This window comes from Podarcis tiliguerta (genome assembly GCF_965153285.1).
Source record: "Podarcis tiliguerta genome assembly, chromosome: 12".
In the NCBI taxonomy this organism is placed as follows: Eukaryota; Metazoa; Chordata; class Lepidosauria; order Squamata; family Lacertidae; genus Podarcis; species Podarcis tiliguerta.
The window spans coordinates 58,011,169-58,024,218 of record NC_139545.1 but is presented as its reverse complement, the minus strand read 5'-3'; the positions used below and the strand labels follow the sequence as shown (position 1 = coordinate 58,024,218).

The window sequence follows — 13,050 nt, the reverse complement described above, 5'->3', positions numbered from 1 at the left end:
GTCAGGTAGTTGTTTATCTCTTTGACATCTGATGGGAGGGTGTTCCACAGGGTGGGTGCCACCACCGAGAAGGCCCTCTGCCTGGTTCTCTGTAACCTCACTTCTCATAGGGAGGGAATTGCCAGAAGGCCCTCGGAGCTGGATCTCAGTGTGCTTTGGAGTGGTTTAATAATAATAATTTCTACATACCAAATTATTAATATAAATCACCTCCATTATTTCCCTGCCCCTTTTTTTCTCCCTCCCCCCCAAACTTCCCTCAGCTCCTCTCTCTGATTTCTCAACTCATGTTGTTCTCTGCATATTGTAAAATTGTATACATCCTTGTGTTATCTATCTACTATGTTGACCCTCACTAAATTTGTGTATGCTTATTCAAAACCTGCCAAGGAGTCCAGTTCATTTTGTTGTTGTTTTAAGTAATTTGTAAAAAGTTCCCATTCTTCTTTAAAGTCACAGTTGTCCTTATCTCGCAATTTGTATGTCAATTTCGCCAGCTCTGCATAGCTCATCAATTTCTCTTGCTACTGTTCTTTTGTCGTGGCTTCTTTGTTCTTCCATCCTTGTGCTATCAAGACTCTTGCCGCTGTTGTAGCATACATAAATAAGTTCTTTGTTTTCCTTGGCAGGTCTTGTCCTAACAAAAATGCTTCTGGTTTTTTTTAGAAATGTCATTTTAAACATTTTCTTCAGCTCATTATATATCATTTCCCAAAAATTTCTCTGCATTCCCACCACATATGATAAAAGGTTCCTTCCTTTTCTTCACATTTCCAGCATATTATTTGACCCGGTTTTATACATTCTTGCTATCTGTACTGGCGTTACATACCATCTACACATCATTTTCATGTCGTTTTCTGGAAAAGAGAACAATCTGTAAACTGACCTCTTTACAGGTCCGCTCTCTTTCTCTTTCTCTCTGCCTCAGGAGTGCCCCTGCATCCTGACTGAAGACACTCTCAAGATGTTCTGGAACCACTCCTCAGATCCCAGCCCCGCTCTGGGCATCCTCACAGCACAGGGTCAGCGGCTCTCCCTGGGAGAAGAAGTTGCCCCAAACACCACCATCTATTCTGCCTGCAGCAACTGGTGAGCTCAGCCAGATTTGAACTGTTCCCTCCATGCCCAGCTCACAGGCAAAGCCTCACCTGTGCCACTGCAGCCTCAAAGGCCAGCAGAAAGTGTCTCATCCCACACGTGGCTGCCCCCCCTGGCATGCCAGTTGCGCACCCAGCTTGTGATTTTTTTGTAATTATTTGTATATTTGGAACAGATTTTATATGTACATATACAGTCATCCCTCAGATTACAGATGCTTCAGGTTGCGTTTTTTTGGGTTACGGACCGCTGAAACCTGGAAGTACCAGAACAGGTTACTTCCGGGTTTCGGCGCTCATGCATGCGCAGAAGCGCTAAATCGCAACCCCCACGTGCGCAGACACGGGTTGCCAACGCTGCGGGTTGTGAACGTGCAGCACGCACATATCACATTCGCAACCCGAGCGTCCAGTGTAGTTTAATTCAATTAATGATGAATATTCTTCTTTTTATCTGTAAGCCACCCTGAGCCCAGCAAGGGGGGGGGGGAGATGGTTTATAGATAAATATTAAGCTTTTTATATTATTATTAGGCTATTATGATAACCATAGATTCCAGTGTATAAGACGACTTTTTAACCCCAGAAAAGAGGTTAAATAGTTGGGGGTCGTCTTATACACCGGGTAATAATTCCAGCTGCTGGTTGCAGGTTTGCCATCAGCGTTCACATCTGTGTAGCATCCCAAGAGGCTGCCTTATGCAGCGGTACCTTGGTTCTCAGACTTAATCCGTTCTGGAAGTCCATTCCAAAACCAAAGCGTTCCAGAGTCAAGGTGCGCTTTCCCATAGAAAGTAATTCAAAATGGATTAATCCATTCCAGACTTTTAAAAACAACCGCCAAAACAGCAATTTAACATGGATTTTACTGTCTAACGAGACCACTGATCCATAAAATGAAAGCAATACTATAAAATAAAGAACAGTATTGTAGATGATAAAAATGAAAATTAATTTTTCTTACTGCACTGATGATAGTCATTGTTTGGATGGGGGGCTTTTATCCATTTCCTGAGTCATACAATCAATCAGTCAGCAGCTGAACTGGGTTCCACACAGACACAAAAACAAATTAACTGACATAGACTGAAAAACAAAAAATGCAAAATAAATAGCAAAAACAAAAGCACCAAACTTAATCCATTCCAGAAGTCCGTTTGACTTCCGAAATGTTCGAAAACCAAGGCACAGCTTCTGATTGGTGCAGGCGCCCCGGAAACAATAGCTGACAGCCACCCTAAAAATGTTTGAAAACTGGAAAACTTACTTTCAAGTTTTCGGCGTTTGGGAACCAAAGCATTTGAGAACCGAGGGAGTGCTGTATTGAGTCAGATTATGGCTCTGTCTGGCCGACTGCAGTTCTCCAGGCAGTGAGGAGCCTTTCCCCATCCTTACCTGGAGATACACTTGAGGATCATCATAGAAATGTTGGAAGGGGACCCATAGGGGTCATCTAGACCAACCCCCTGCAAACGCAGGAATCACAACTGACTTTGAGACTCTTCCCAACTGTCTCATCTCCTCCGTTCAGCTCCTGCCGCAACGGGCAGCTAGTCTGCGCTTTCTCTCGCTGCCCCGTGGACGGGGGCTTCTCAGCCTGGAGCCCGTGGGCCCCCTGCTCCTTGACCTGCGGGGGGCTGGGGAACATGACCAGGACAAGAGAGTGCGCCAACCCCAAGCCTGCTGACGGCGGGAAGGACTGCGCCGGCCCCCAGGTGGACATCAAGTACTGTCAGACGCTGGATTGCCAAGGTAAGAGGGCAGAGTCAGGAGCAAAGGTGCCCGATGATGATGATGATGATGATGATGATGATGATAATGTTAATGGAATGTAAATGGGTAAAACTGAGGGTAATTGCAGCCAGACAGGTTATAGCGAGTACTTGGAAAAATGCAGAAGAGCTAGGGGTGAGCCAATGGAGGGAAAAATCGAAAAATATTATAATCTTAGAATATCTAACTGTGAAGATACATAAAATGAAAGGGTTTAAGGTCAGTGAGAAGGAGGAGGATTGAATTATTTGGGCAGGTTTGAACAATTTGGGGCAATTAAAATGTTAAAAGTTAAATAAACCTTGTGGAAGGAGGAGTGTTCAGGTATGGTATATAGAATTGTACATATGGTTGATTTGAATATGTTATTATTGATTATGTATAACCAATGTATCAGCTGCCTGGGGGGCGTCACTCTTTGTTTTCACTGTTTGTGTTTTGGTTGTTGGTAAAAATAATAACAAAAAAACAAAAAACTATAAAGGAAGACTATAAAATTCTTCTTCTTCTTCTTCTTCTTCTTCTTCTTCTTCTTCTTCTTCTTCTTCTTCTTCTTCTTCTTCTTCTTCTTCTTCTTCTTCTTCTTCTTCTTCTATCCCGCCCATCTAGCTGAGTTTCCCCAGCCACTCTGGGAGGCTCCCAACAGGATATTAAAAAAACAATAATAAAAGATCAAACATTAGAAGCTTCCCTAAACAGGGCTGCCTTCAGATGTCTTCCAAATGTCGGATAGTTGTTTATTTCTTTGACATCTGATGGGAGGATGTTCCACAGGGTGGGCGCCACCACCGAGAAGGCCCTCTGCCCGGTTCCCTGTAGCTTCACTTCTTGCAGGGAGGGAACCGCCAGAAGCCCCTCGGCGCTCCTTCTGGTCTACTGGGGAATTCCAGCCAGATGGGTGGGGTATAAAAAATAAAATTATTATTTATTATTCTTATTCTTCGCTCTGCCCAATGGCATGCAGCCGGTCAGGGCCCCAGCTGTCTGGCCACTGGTTTTGCCACAGATCATCGCGCTGTGGTGACACAGAGGCTGGTTTTTCCACCGTGGTACCTGCATGATGGTGGAGACAAGGGGAAACCTGTGAAGACTGCCACCATTGGTTAACCCCAGCATGTTCTTTTCCTCCCTTTTCACAGCGGTGGCTGGACCCACAAAAGAGCCTGTCTCTGTCGTCCCAGGTAAGGGGGTGGGGAGAGGAACGGGGAGGACCCAAAATCTGGTTGAGAAGCCTGTTCCCTTTGGGGAGGCAGAGGAACCCCACCCCACCTGGAAAGCCAAGCTGTTCCTCTGCCCCACTCTCCAGGCTCCGAGGAGGACAGCTTCACCCCTTGGTCACCCTGGACTCCTTGCTCCAAAACCTGCAGCGACCCCGACCTGCCGGCCCTCAAGACCCGCATGCGGTTCTGCCGAGGGTGGGCCAACTGCACGGGGGACTCCTTCCAGGAGCGGGAGTGCAACCTGCCCCAGTGCACAGGTGAGGGACCCAGAGCCAGCCGCCCAGAGGGGCTGGGAGCAGCCCAGCCAGGTGGGCAGGGAACAAATAATGAAATTACTGTTGTAATTAAGGGGCTCACAGCCAGCGGTTAGTGGGTGGGCTGAAATAGCGCAGGAAGACCTTCCCCAACAGGTGCAAAGTGATGGTCAACTGGGGCAAAGAATCTTAATTCCTCACGGGGTCTGAACTGGACGTGATGGACTGGGAACAAGACCTTTGGGGTCAGGGTGGAGAGCCCAGTAAAGAGGTCTCCACAGTGTGAAAAGGGCAGATAAAAAGAGGTCCATCCTCACGCACCTTACTGTTAAACTGTGGAACTCCCTCCCACAGTGCCCACCGACCTGTTGTTGTTGTTTAGTCATTAAGTCGTGTCCGCCTCTTCGTGACCCCCTGGACCAGAGCACGCCAGGCACTCCTGTCTTCCACTGCCTCCTGCAGTTTGGTCAAACTCATGCTGGTAGCTTCGAGAACACTGTCCAACCATCTCGTCCTCTGCCGTCCCCTTCTCCTTGTGCCCTCCATCTTTCCCAACATCAGGGTCTTTTCCAGGGAGTCTTCTCTTCTCATGAGGTGGCCAAAGTATCGGAGCCTCAGCTTCACGATCTGTCCTTCCAGTGAGCACTCAGGGCTGATTTCCTTCAGAATGGAGAGGTTGGATCTTCTTGCAGTCCATGGGACTCTCAAGAGTCTCCTCCAGCACCAGAAATCAAAAGCATCCATTCTTCGGCGATCAGCCTTCTTTATGGTCCAGCTCTCACTTCCATACATCACTACCAACCTAGATAGTTTTAAAAGAGGATTAGGCAAATTCACAGAGGGTCAGCGATGGCCACTAGCCAGGACGGCTGTGCTCTGCCTCAACAGCTGGAGGCAACGATGCTTCTGAATTCCCCACTGGAGGGGAGAGTAGGGTCTTGTGTTTGAATCCTGTGTGGTTCCCATAATGGGCATCTGCTTGGCCACTGGGAGAACGGGATGCTGGTCCAGGTGGGCCCCTGGCCTGATCCAGCAGCAGGCTCCTTTAAAGGCAATGGCGCAGAACGACCCTCTGCCTTTTTCCGCTGCCCCCCGCAGACGCCCCCCTGTGCCGGGGCGAGGAGTGCCTGGGCCTGAACTGCACTTGGAATGCCTGGTCTCCCTGGAGCGCATGTTCCCGCAGCTGTGGGGTCGGGCAGCAGCAGCGCCTGCGGACCTACAACCCGCCGGGGCAAGGAGGGCACTGGTGCCAAGACATCTTGACGGCCAACGCGGAGCGGCGCTTCTGCAACCTGCAGGCTTGCAAAGGTAGGATTCACACGCAGGTCCCGCTTGGGGCTCACTGGCTTCTGTCTCCCCTCGAGTTCTCCATGGCATAGAGAAAGTGGACATTGAAAGGCCTTTTTGTTAGGATCTAGTTCCGTTCCACCTTAAAAGGAACAGGCATGACTGTTGTGTGTCACGTGCCTGTTTACTTCCAGCACAGTCTGCTGGGAACTTCCGCTTGTATATTGCTTTTGCTATCTTGCTGTTTGCTTGGAGACGAAGGGAAGCAGACAGGTTTTTCCTCTGTTTCTGAACTATGCTGAATAAATGCTTGTAAATAATGCTTACACATGTTTCTGTCCGCCACTTCCGTCGTGAGAAGTTATTCACTCTTCTGATAAAAGTGTGCTCAAGCCTTCTGAAGGCTTCTGAGGATTGTGTCGCTGTTTGATGCTGTTCTGAAGACTGGAGATCACCCTCATTGCGCTATAACAACATTGCTAGACTGTGGAACTCCCTGCCACAGGGATGGCCACCAGCACAGCTGGCTTGAAAAGAGGATTAGGCAAATTCATGGAGGAGGAGGAGGAGGAGGAGAGGGCAACGGAGGGCTCCTAGCCAGGCTAGTCAGAGGCAGAAATGCTTCTGAAGACCAGCTGCAGGAAACCCCAGAAGGAGAGGGCTGCTCCTGGGTTCGAATCCTGCTTGCAGGTTTCCAACGATGGGCATCTGGTTGGTCCCTGTGGGAACAGGATGCTGGACTGGATGAGCCATCGGCCTGCTCCAGCCAGGTCTCCTTATGTTGTTAAGAGTGGAACCTCCAGCACCAGAGGCAGTCTATTTTGATTCCTAGGTTCCTGTGGGTATTTGGCCCCTGTGAGAACAGGATGCCGGACCAGATGGGCCCCCTTTGGCCTGATCCAGCGGGTGCTTTTATGAGTTACTACAACTAGCCCAGGGGGGCCTTAATTTCGGAGAAAGTAGAGATCCCTTGCCTCTTTGATCAGCCAGCGCCCGAGTTCAAGATTTGGCCGGCTTTCCCCAGGGAAAGTTCAGGGGCAGAGCTTAAAAGGCAAGATCCCTCTCTGGGAATTCTCCACAATCCAGCCTCTGGGAACGAGACTTCCAAACATCCCGGTGCAGGGCTTAGAGAGCGTCAGACCAGGACCAGGGTTCAAACCCCCCTCACCCGGCTGTGAAGCCTCGGTCATTTACTCCCTCTCACCTTTGCCTCCCTCGCAGACCATTCTGAGGATGCAGAGGAGAAGCTGGGCGTGCCAAAATAAAGGAACAAAATACAATATCCTGTGGCAAGGAGTTCCGAAGATGGGTGCATCAGCATTTGTTGGGACGTGGAGGGGAGGGTGAGGAATGGCTCAGAGCCTGTCCCAGAAATGAGCTGAGCGTCAGGCCCCCTTTGCATGTCCATCTGGCCCCCCTGAGCGGCCCCCCTCTCAGCCCCCCTCCCTCGTCTCCCCCCTCTGCAGTGGACGGTGCCTGGTCCAAGTGGAGCCCCTGGTCGTGGTGCGACCACCTCTGCGGCGGGGGGCGCTCATCGCGGACGAGGATGTGCACCAGCCCCCCGCCCAAGAATGGAGGGACCCACTGCCCCGGGGAGAAGTACCAAGTGCGGGTCTGCAACGCCAAACCCTGCGGTAAGTTGGGCGGCAGAGAGGTCTTCCCCCCAAAGTCTGGGTAAGCTGCTCCCCAGTTGCCCCCAGCTGCTCTCCCTGGACCCACAGCAAGATAACAGGCGGCTCTCTCCCAGCAGAGGAGGGCTGCCCCCCAGAGATGCTCATGGTGGGCTGCGCCAATGAATGCCCACGCCACTGCTGGGACCTCCAGGAGGGCATCGCCTGCCAGGACGGGGAAGTCTGTGAGCCCGGCTGCCGGTGCCCGGAGGGTAAGCGATGTTCTTTTGCCTGCCCCACGGTGCAATTAAACACGGGGAATATCCCCCAATTGTTCTTTCGTTTTTATTTATTTCGTAAATTTCATACGCCGCTGGATGGTAGGAAAAAATTTCACAGCGGCCTGCAAAAAGAAAAATAAAAGATAAAACCATAGAGGGAAATTCGCAGCGACGGTTTAAAAACGGGCAAAAAGTTAAAATGCTAAAACGGGTTGGAATTCTAATCTGCTTTCTAAGAATCTCAGCAGTGTCGCCTGAACAATAATGTTTTGAGCAGGCGCTGTAAAGAGCACAATGATGTCAAGAGGCAGGGAGTTCCCAAGGGCACACTGAAAGATCAAGTTGCTACAAATGCAGAACGGGGGTTCTGTGTAACGATGTGAGTTCTGCAGATCAGGCAGGCGCATGCGCACTAAGGCGATATCGCAGGCAAACTGGTCCCAAGTTGTTCTGTTGCAGTTGTAACATTGGCGCTCCTTGTAAAGCTGGAACAGGTACAGAAAAGGGCAAATTGAGCAGCTGCTGGAAAGCTCAGGAGGGGAGAGTTGCCAGCAAGACTCTCCTTACGTTCTTAATCTTAAGCATGGGTAAGCAAACTAAGGTCCGGGGGCCGGATCCGGCCCAATCGCATTTCCTCCCCCAAAATATAGTCTGGCCCCCCACAAGGTCTGAGGGACAGTAGACTGACCCATGGCTGAAAAACGTTGCTGACCCCTGTTCTTAAGGGTGTTCTATCTGTTAGAATTCCTGCTCCGTGATTGCAGTCATGGGATTGTTGTCTCTCACATGACGGTATATGTTTTGACTCCACAGAGTGGGAAGTGACGGAGACAGGATGTTTGTGTTCCTGTGTTCCGTGAAGAGGGACTATTGACCTTTGTTCTTTTTCTTTGCTGTCTGATGTTAGAGAGAGGGGGAGCCATGTTGCAGTGCTCTGTGTGTGTTTATATGTAAATAAAGTAGATTAGCCAAAATGCTGAGTTGCTGAGATCTGTCACGCATGATGCGCAAACTCTGTGGATCCCTAAGTGTGCCGGTGTCAGTTTGCATCGGCCGCTGTGATGTTTGGGCTGAAGAACGCTTTTGAAGCTCCCAAACGATCGACCAGAAGGGAGGGAATATGCCAGTCGGGCATGTGTCTCTGCCAGGGTCCTACTCGAGTGTAGGCCAAACTTCTGACAATGTCCATCTTGGATGTCTTTAAAAGAGGGTTAGAAAAATTCACAGAGGAAGAGAAGGCTGTCAGTGGCCACCAGCCCCAGTGGCTCTGTTCTGTGTCTGTTCTGTACTAAGCTTGGATCCTAGAACAATAGGCAAGTAGGATCGTAGAATGCAACAACTGATTGGCTTGCAGAAGAAGACCAATCAGGCTCCAGGAGGGAAGCAGAATCAGCCAATCAGACGGGACTCATTGTGTAAATAATGTATATAAAAGCCTGAGGTTTGCGGGGCGAGTCAATCACTGTTTCACAAGCTGCAATAAAGAGCATGAAATCACTACAGGACTCCGTGTCCAATCTCAGAAGACACCTGCCGCTGAATATCTTCTTCCTGGGAGTCACAGGGGAGGAAAAGGCTGTTGTTGCGCAGAGGTCCCACTTTTCGGGCTTCCCTTGGGGGCATCTGGTGGGCACCTGCTTGGCGAAGGTGGGCAAGGAGCAAGGATAAGTCCTCCAATGGCAGCTGCTCCTTGTAAGGGCGCCAGGAAGGGAGAAGCCGGGGCAAGGCGGGTGAGAAGAGCCGGTTTTTCCAGCCCCCTGATTCCAGCCGCCTGTGAGTCTCAGCCCTCTTCCTCACCTGCTTTCCCCTTCCTGCCTCCCCCCCGGTCTCCTCCCCCAGGGACACTGGAGCAAGACGGCGCCTGCGTGCCCCCCGCCCACTGCGAGTGCACCGATGCCCAGGGGCACAGCTGGGCGCCGGGCAGCGTCCGTGACGACGGGTGCGACAACTGCACCTGCTCCGGGGGGCGGCTGCTCTGCAACAACCACACCTGCGCCCCCAGCGAGTGCGCCTGGAGCCTGTGGTCCAGCTGGTCCCAGTGCAGCGTCACCTGCGGGAACGGCCTGCGCACCCGCTTCAGGTATTATTCGGGGAATCATAGAATCGTGGCGTCGGAAGGGACCCTGAGGGTCATCTAGTCCAACCCCCCTGCCGTGTAGGAATCTCAGCTAACTCTGTTCCACTGTCAAGCAGCTCTCACTGTCAGAACGATTTATATGTCCTTGTGTGTGTGTGATTTTTATTAAATTTTCTGTTTTACAATTTAGAATATCCACTTAGACAACCGTAAAATATCTTCCTCTTTTTTAAAATAATCTTTATTAATTTAAATTACACACATATACAAAGAATTTACAATCTCACACTACAAAAAGAAAATTAAAGAAAAAAGAATTAAGAAAAAAGAAAATACAGAAAAAAGAAAGAAAAAGCAGATTTACGTGCATAAAAAAACTTAATCTCCCTAATTAATACTTAAATGAACACTTAAATAAAAACCTTAAAATATCAATCACTTCCCTTCTTTTCTTTCCATGGTTCATTCTGCATACCATAAATCTCTGCGTATTTTATATAAACTAAACCATTCAGTATTCCATTGTTTCTTCCATCAAAAGTTATTTACACTGTTGAATTTATCTTAATGCTGCCAGCGTTTTCAAGTGTACACAATTATCCCCCAATAAACAATTCCCAATCATCTTTAAATGAATGTTCTTCTTCTTCTCTTATTCTATGTTAGATCTGCAAGCTGCGCATATTCCATCACATTCAGTTGCCATTCTTCTTTGGTTCAGACCTCGCTCATTTTCCATTTTTTTGCTAACAAAACACGGGTCGCAGCAGTAGCATACATAAATAACGTTTTTTGACACCTGGGAATTTCAGTCCGAATTATCCCCAACAGAAGGGACTTTGGGGTTTTTTGGGGAAAGTACTTTTAAACACTTTTTTCAATTCATTATAGATCATTTCCCAATACCCTTTTACCCTTTTACAAGTCCACCACATATGAAAGAACGTTCCGGCCGCCTCTTTGCACCTCCAGCACTTATCTGAGTCTGCCTTGTACATCTTAGCAAGTCTACTCTGAGTTAAATACCACCTGTCAATCATTTTCAGGTAGTTCTCCATCAAAGAATAACACGCTGTGAGCGATTGTGCTATTGATTGGTTGATTGTGTTAAATCTTGCCTTTTCCTCCAGGGAGCTCAAGGGGACTTAGCCTTGGAGCTCCTTGGAGGGGGAGAAAGCAGGAGACAGCGAAATAAATAAATTAAAATGAATTGGATTCCCTGGGGGGGGGGTCTCTTTCCTTCTGGCCCAGCATGCAATGAAGGCCGCCTGTTTTCCCTCTCCCTCCAGGACCCCCACGTCTGGTTCATGGGCCGCTGAGTGTCTGCAGGAGGAGCTGCAGACTCGCCCCTGCGCCCCAGGATCCTGCCCCCCTCTGTGCCTGCACGGGGGTCGGGAGATGGGTCTGGGGAGCACCTGGCTCCTGGGAGAGTGCCAGCAATGGTGAGTCCCGTGTAATATTGATTGATTATTGCTCTTGTGTTCGAATCCTGATTCCTGGTTACCCACAGGCAGACGTTCAGCCTCTTTTCTTACGCTCTTTAAGGACTGCTCCTCTCCAGGTGGCTCTGAAGAGCTGATGCCGGTCAGAGTAGGCACTATTAGGCTAGATGCAGCGATGACATATTATTATTATTATTATTATTATTATTATTATTATTAAATAAATTTTATTTATAACCCACCCTCCCCTGCCAGAGCCAGGCTCAAGCGGCTAACACCAGTAAAATTACAGTAAAAACATAATAAGAAAAAAAACACCAATTTAATATACAGGTTAAAATGCAATTTAAAATGCAGCCTCATTTTAAAAGTAGCCCATAGATCAAAACCATAAGGGGAGGGAAACATAAGGGTCAGACTGAGTCCATACCAAAGGCCAGGCGGAACAGCTCTGTCTTGCAGGCCCTGCGGAAAGATATCAAGTTCTGCAAGCCCCTAGTCTCTTGTGACAGAGCGTTCCACCAAGTCGGAGCCAGTACTGAAAAGGCCCTAGTTGAGACCAATCTAACCACCTTGTGGACTTGGGATCTCCAAAGTGTTGTCATTTGTGGCCCTCAAGGTCCTCTGTGGGGCATACCAGGAGAGGCAGTCATGTAGGTATGTGGGTCCTAGGCCACATAGGGCTTTAAAGGTCAAAACCAGCACCTTAAACATGACCCTGTACTCCACTGGGAGCCAGTGCAGTTGGTAAAGCACTGGATGAATGTGATCCCACGGTGAGGACCGCATAAGGAGCCTCGCCATGGCATTCTGCACCCGCTGCAGTTTCTGGGTCAGCTTCAAGGGCAGCCCCGCGTAGAGCAAGTTACAATAATCAAGCCTGGAGGTGACCGTCTCATGGATCACTGTGGCCAGATCAGGGCGAGAAAGGTAGGGGACCAACTGCTTAATGGCGTTGCCGCAATCCCTTCCTGGGGTGGTTGGGAGATTGGAAGCCAGGTAAGGGGCTTTCAGCCTGTTGGCAATCACTGACCCTTTTTCTCCGTCCTTTCCCCCTAGTATTTGCACCCCGGAGGGCGTCTATTGCCTGGACATCGCCTGCGCAGGTGAGTCTTTCCTTCATCAGCTTGTTACGGTAAAATCTGGGTGCGAGGCTGCTCTGCCACCCAGCTCATTGGACTAAGTCCGCGGGTCCCTGCGGAGGAAAATGAGCTCAGCCGGAGACAGAAGCAAGATGCAGAAGATCCAAGTTTATTGCGCAGCAGGTTCAAGGCGAGATTGAACAGCGAGGAAGGGGTGACATGAACTTTTAAAACTTCCCTCCATGTCCCAGGATACAGTGCAAAATACATCACGATTGCATCATGAATACATTAAGAAGAGGTTGGGTTACACAGGATTAACATATGGAGGAGGGAGGGGGGAATATGCAGAGCTGGAGATATGCACAGATTAAGTACATCCTGAGTACCGGTGATGAGAGGACAATAGTCCAGGTATGCATAGTCTGCCACCGGGCACTGCCCGGAGGAAAGGCTTGACAGAGTGATTTGACGGGATTAGGGTCTTCCTGTGTGTACGTGACACCTCGCTTGAGGGATTATGGTGGACAGTGGACGTGTCATGGAGTCCTAGAGAAATTGAGACAATTGGCACCAAAAGTAAGGAAATCGGTGCTATGGTTGATTTTCTATGAATTTTTATAGATTTTAGCCTATTTTTATATTGACAATTGAAATCGGAAACAACTGGATACATTGTAGCAAGATTTTGACAGTTTTACGAGTTCACGAGTTTCGATTCCATTGTTCTCCCAGCGGGGAGCCGTCAGCAGCTTGTCAAAGGTTAAATGAGGCGTGCAGGGGCTCACTGAGCTAGCTCTGCAAAGCGAATGCATGGTTCTGATTGGGTAGAACGCAGCCATTCAAGAGATAGAAAATATAACTTCACACGGTCTACCAATTGAAGCAATGGAGCGGGAGGGAAGGCATAAGACGTTCAGGCTT

At 49.1% G+C, this 13,050-nt stretch overlaps 2 protein-coding genes across 3 annotated transcripts in view; one reads left to right on the top strand and one right to left on the bottom strand.

The window, feature by feature from the left end:
• LOC310660977 (uncharacterized protein) overlaps positions 1 to 13,050 on the bottom strand; it is a 776,342-nt gene that overhangs the window by 724,583 nt on the left and 38,709 nt on the right. The window lies entirely within an intron of this gene.
• LOC310661359 (SCO-spondin-like) overlaps positions 1 to 13,050 on the top strand; it is a gene marked incomplete at its 5' end in the record, with an annotated part of 165,801 nt that overhangs the window by 121,542 nt on the left and 31,209 nt on the right. The window contains 10 exons of the mRNA XM_083407208.1: positions 932 to 1,092; positions 2,632 to 2,852; positions 4,013 to 4,054; positions 4,180 to 4,350; positions 5,446 to 5,655; positions 7,101 to 7,268; positions 7,385 to 7,516; positions 9,365 to 9,605; positions 10,892 to 11,044; positions 12,104 to 12,150. Coding sequence (XP_083263334.1) covers positions 932 to 1,092; positions 2,632 to 2,852; positions 4,013 to 4,054; positions 4,180 to 4,350; positions 5,446 to 5,655; positions 7,101 to 7,268; positions 7,385 to 7,516; positions 9,365 to 9,605; positions 10,892 to 11,044; positions 12,104 to 12,150 — 1,546 coding nt within the window. The remainder of the gene's footprint in view (positions 1 to 931; positions 1,093 to 2,631; positions 2,853 to 4,012; positions 4,055 to 4,179; positions 4,351 to 5,445; positions 5,656 to 7,100; positions 7,269 to 7,384; positions 7,517 to 9,364; positions 9,606 to 10,891; positions 11,045 to 12,103; positions 12,151 to 13,050) is intronic.